Source organism: Henckelia pumila, chromosome 4 (assembly GCF_033568475.1).
Source record: "Henckelia pumila isolate YLH828 chromosome 4, ASM3356847v2, whole genome shotgun sequence".
Lineage (NCBI taxonomy): Eukaryota > Viridiplantae > Streptophyta > Magnoliopsida > Lamiales > Gesneriaceae > Henckelia > Henckelia pumila.
This window is the reverse complement of record NC_133123.1, coordinates 128,408,090-128,413,352: the sequence shown is the minus strand read 5'-3', so window position 1 is coordinate 128,413,352 and position 5,263 is coordinate 128,408,090. Positions and strand designations below refer to the sequence as shown.

The following is a 5,263-nucleotide window of genomic DNA, read 5'->3' as shown; positions in this document are numbered from 1 at the left end:
TGCAAGAGTATAAATTTTGAGTCTATTTATTTGATTGCTAGTTTATTTCATTCACGCTTTTATAATTTTCCTTTGCATGTTATTGAAAATATTGTCAACACCTGGTAACAACATTTAAATCTGTGTTTATGTGCAACCGTTTATTCCTTACAAAATTTATCATAATTAACATAATTAATATGTAAACATGCAAATTATGAATTTGAACTTTTCTATTTTTACTTCTCCAAACAATAAAAATACATTTGAAATCCCATAACCTGAGTTTATAACAATTTACAACTTCTATGCGTGAATACAGTAGTAATAAAAATGCAAAACCTGTACACCAAGAAACAACTCAAACCTGTACATATACAAAACTAATACCTTTTCACATGATCTCCTATCTTTAACTTTATCTTCACCATCTCAGTTGAATGAATCCAGTTCCATTCTCATAATTTTGCGCGAGAAACGGCCGTGAATTCACCAGAAAAATGACCTTTTCCGACCTAAAAAATGGCAGATAACATGACTCGAATGGTTCAGACCATCCGACAACCTAAAAACATGATTCCCTACCATATTTTCAAACGAATTGGAACATCGTCTCGTTCGCTCCCGAGTCCACATCGATGAATAAATTGAAGAGATCTTAGGTCCTTCGAAGTTGAATCACGAATATCTACGGAGGCAAAAACTCTTTGGTTATATATTTACTAGATGCCACATTTCCAATGGTGCAACTTCGAAGCCAACTGAAGGGCCAGTACTCAAGATGCAAAACTTAAAAATTGTTGAATGCGAGCCCCCACAAACTTCAACATATTTTTTGAAATTTTAAAATATTTTTAAAATTTTAATTAGCTCAAAAACTCGAGCTATAATTTTAATTTTTTTTAAAATAAAACTCGATGACTAATTTTGAATCAAATGAATCAATCAAGCGATTTAAAAAATTTTAGCTGCAGCTCAAATACGAAAATTGGAGCGAGATTCGGCTCGTTTGCACCCCAGTCCCAATCAGTCAAAATCTTGAACTACCTTGAACATGCAGCATTATAATGGACTGGGTCCGGGCCAACACCTTCGAACCCGCCAAGGATAGCTATATGTGCCAGCCTAGCTTGCAATAAAGTCCAGTCACACCACCAGAGCTGGATCATTTGTAAATGCTGCATTCTGTAAGTGACCATAAATCCAATTCTTTGTAGTTTTGGTCTCCTTGTCTTACACGGGTGCAGGTAAACCGTAATTGTAGAACGATCTAATTCGTCCATCCCAGTCTCCTGAGACTATAACGAGACCCCATGCATGAGAACTCGCTAAACTCTGGTAAGAAGTTTTGAAAAGTTTGTGCTGAGACTTGCTCATCGAATAAGTACATGCCCCGAGATTCAAATTTGAAGCGGGGAGTTTTTCTTCTGGCCAAGTCGCGGAGCCTTTTGAGCCAGAGTCTAGGATAAAGTCTTGACATAACGAGAAACGGATGGATGGTGATAATGACAAATACTGAATGGAACTGTCGCAGGGTTGTCTTGTCTTCAAAGTCTCCCCCGAGTTCACGATTCTTGAGCCAGGCCAAGGTAGGGCAACAGAGGCATCAGAAGAGAAACACTCGAATGATTTATAAACGGCTTTTGAATCTTTCTGACCGAAGTAGTTCCAAATATAAACATTTGAATCATTACATGCTGAGATAATATGTTTCCCATCTGAAGTAAATGAAGCAGAAATATGATTCCCTGCACTTCGAGGCCCTGGAAATGAATCGAATCAGGATTGTAGAGTTTTGGGGTGATACAAGGTTCAAAAGAGAATATCATTCAAGAACAAGCACTTTTGTTCTATGTTTGATTTATAATAATAACACGGTATGTACCTTTATACTTTGCGATTGAGTCCATCCCACTGATAATTCTGATACGTGAATCGGCAGAAGTAACCAATACGTTGCTCGAATCTTGCAGTAAAAACTGCATCTCCAGTAAAACAAAATCAGAAAGAATTTTATGAATCTTCTGATATACTCGACATATTCCGGAAGAAAGATGGCATTCTTATTGAAGCAATTGATGGTAACCTGAAAGCCAGTTATCCTTTTACTGGGTGACGATTTCTTCTTAGTGTTCAAACACATTTGAGATTCCAATCGCAAGTGATTATCTGATACGCAGCAGAACAAAATTCGAACAAGCAGTTATTAGTTGACTAATCATAAAAATTCTTTAATTTTGTGTTTCACTAAAGATAGCCAAGATTTCCAAATACAAATCATTAATTTTGTCCAAAATTTACCTGAGAAGTTAAAGAAGTAGCACATGCCAGCGATCGAGCCAACAACACCCGCCTATAGAACAAGTAATGATGAATAAATATGCCTCACAAAATTTGAAGCCATTGCTATAGCATGTAAATGCGAAGCAAGAACAGACCTTCCCATCAGGGCAAAAAGAAATAGCAGTGATTATGTCCCTTGTTTCAGTCCAATCAACAACTTGACAATCATCGACTGCCCAAATTCGAACAATTCCATCTATCGAACCACTGATGAAGTAATCATCATTCACAGGGTTAAACTGTATGCAGGTCACTGCATGCGTTACACTGGTTTTCAGGAAAAAGAATAATGATAAAGGACTTTATGGAAAAAAAAACTATTCTTCCATTTTTATTTCATCCCATAAATTAGTAATGATTACCAGTTATCAAAGCATCGTAATATTAAGGATTCAGTCATACCATAATCACTATGCTGGAAGACCTTGAGGCACTGATTAACTCCAAGCTGCCACAAACGAACTGTTTTATCAACAGATGATGAAAGAAGACACTGCAAGCAAAAACGAAAAACTATGGTTTAATTTCACTGTAACAAGTTTTAGAACATATCAGAATAAGATACACAATCTGTTCATACATTATTCTGAGACCACGAAAGATCCAAAATCTTCCCACTGTGTCCTTGAAACACATGCAAAGGCGTCTCTAGTATTCGGAAAATCTTAGGAGGCAGGACGATACAGGCTGACTGTGTTGTCTTTTGCCAAGTTTTACATTTCGCTTCATCTTTCGCCACCACAAGAGGTCTCAATTCAGAATGATGATTCATCGAGAAGTACATGCATGCTGGATCAACATCTGGAATGTCTGTTGCACCCAATCTTTCCTCTTCCACTACTTGCCAGACTTTAACAAGCTTATCTTCACCGCCACTGGCTAAATATTGTCCATCAAGACTAAATTTCATCATCAATATCGACCCCTTGTGCGCTTGAATCTCTTGTCCTGCGAAAAAGGCTGAGAGTTCCTTCAACCTTTTTCGACTATGGCGAACATCTACTCTCCGGACCCTTGTGCCATGAACTTGGCTAGAACTACTCGATTCCACGCTATCATCTTCCACATTCCCACCCATCATACAATTTAACGAACGTAATTTGCACCACCACCTATCCCTCAATTTACTCGTCGTTCTTGGTGTATATTCATTAGCTTCGGCTTCACTTTGAACAATTTTCTGGACCGAAGAAGAAAATATGGAAACATTCTCAATCTCCCCATTCCTACGGTCACTTAAATCCATTCCACGTTTTGATTCCAAACCATCCATATCCTGACTTGATGACGAAGAACCGCTGGAAGAAAATTCTTCTACAATACATGAAGTCCTTCGCATATACCCACTATCCTCCCTATTCCTCTGATCATCCCCCCAAGAAACACCACTTTCACTGTTACCATATGTATTTACAGAATTTTCTCCTCCAAATTCATCTGCCCACGATTCCATCCATTTAATGAATTTGGCTCGACGATTTATAACACTTTGAGGAGCACCAATCCAAACATCATAGTCCCATCTTTTGCAATCAGATTCAAAATCAGGTTCGGGTGTAATATGCTCCAGAGCATCAAAAAATCGAGATTCTTCAGTGTCATCTCCGAAACTATCCATAATTCTCGAGTTCAACCCATGAAAAACAGAAATCCCACCTCAAAAAACCAAAACCTGAAGCCCCAAACAGTGTGCTGACGCCTTGTCAGTGTAACCTTTGATCAGAAAACAAAAAATCAAGCTAACGGACAAGTAATCGATCAGCAAACATGAACACTACAGCCAATGTTTCAGTAACACAATCAACAAATAATATTACTAGTTCAGGAAGACCACAAAACAATCATTAAACAGTTCAAAACTATATAAAAGAACAACAAATCCAGAATGGATCCTAATCCACACGCATTGAACCTGGCATCCCACTAACTAAACTTCCCGCCATTCAAAAAACACATTTTCCCCATAAATACGCCAAGAAAATATAAACCAAGCTTTCCGCATCAAAACCCAGATAAATTCAGCATTCAGCACCCCAAATGAAAATGGATAACCAAGTTAACGAATTTTTGTACTATATATCACAAACTTGATTAAATTTCAAGCAATGGGAATACATACATAGAAAAGTTCGTTGCCGTATACCTGAAAGTAAAATCCACAGATGCAAAATACATACACAAAGGTTCAATTCAGAGTGAAGAGATTGAGTTAAAAGCACAGAGATCGAGTGGTTGGCACTCTCCAGAAAAGAGACAACGAAGAGCTGTGGCCTGTGGCGTGTCACCATTAAAAACATGGGGCATGGTGAGCATTAGCAATTAGTAAAAAGATAAGGACTCAACTGCAAATGCATCGCAATTATATATAATATACTAGCGAAAAATGCACACGTTTTGTGTGTGTAAAAAAAAAAGTTTTTTAAATTTATATATTTTTTAAAAGTAAAAAAATGGAGGAGTGGAATAGATTTATTAATAAGAAAAGATAATTTTGGAATAAGAAAATTTGGTGTTTTCTAAATAGTTATTATAGTGTGCTCATGTTTACATAAATATATATATATATATAGCTACGGACTATGGCACACGCGATACTGTATATTCTGTTAAAAAAATAAATAATGACGTATTTTATAAAAAAAATAAAAATTAAAGTAAATGATTTTTTATTAAAATGGTTAGAGAGAAAAAAAAATACAATATTAAAAAAAAGATGAAAGATATTTTAGGTAAATAAAAACTTACGTTATAACTTCATATAATTAGTACATTGAGCTATTGTATTATAATTATAAAAGATAAAAGGTATTGTACAATATATTTTTTTAATAATATAACCTACAATCATGATCTTTCGATATGTACACTTAACATAAATCCTAAGATTCTAGTTAATCATCTCGAATTCTTCCGTGGTGCAACTGTGGTTTGATTTTGTATG

General features: G+C 36.0%; 1 protein-coding gene across 3 annotated transcripts; it reads right to left on the bottom strand.

Moving 5' to 3' along the window:
* Positions 1-203: 203 nt before the first annotated feature.
* LOC140864419 (uncharacterized WD repeat-containing protein C3H5.08c-like) lies at positions 204-4,567 on the bottom strand. Of its 3 annotated transcripts, XR_012144220.1 has the most exons (9): positions 4,466-4,567; positions 2,903-4,035; positions 2,725-2,815; positions 2,418-2,575; positions 2,281-2,332; positions 2,066-2,148; positions 1,865-1,958; positions 1,027-1,742; positions 204-667 (listed from the first exon to the last, which is right to left on the bottom strand). XR_012144220.1 is itself a non-coding variant. In XM_073268593.1 (8 exons), the coding sequence occupies exons 2-8, from the start codon at positions 3,938-3,940 to the stop codon at positions 1,213-1,215; spliced, it is 2,046 nt and encodes a 681-aa protein (XP_073124694.1). In that variant the 5' UTR covers positions 3,941-4,035; positions 4,466-4,567; the 3' UTR covers positions 204-1,212. The 3 variants fall into 3 exon arrangements, 2 of the variants coding, with proteins under 2 accessions (XP_073124694.1, XP_073124695.1); XM_073268593.1 differs by having other exon boundaries at positions 204-1,742; XM_073268594.1 differs by having other exon boundaries at positions 204-1,742; positions 2,903-4,021; positions 4,466-4,559.
* Positions 4,568-5,263: the final 696 nt, after the last annotated feature.

What these genes read in the sequence shown, in the direction of transcription:
- LOC140864419 (XM_073268593.1), bottom strand. Translation starts at nt 3,940, where the DNA reads ATGGATAGTTTCGGAGATGACACTGAAGAATCTCGATTTTTTGATGCT. An exon ending in CTTCCAGCATAGTGATTATG is followed by an intron (nt 2,576 to 2,724) that starts GTATGACTGAAT and finishes TAACGCATGCAG; the next exon opens with TGACCTGCATACAGTTTAAC. An exon ending in AAAGGATAACTGGCTTTCAG is followed by an intron (nt 1,959 to 2,065) that starts GTTACCATCAAT and finishes CTGGAGATGCAG; the next exon opens with TTTTTACTGCAAGATTCGAG.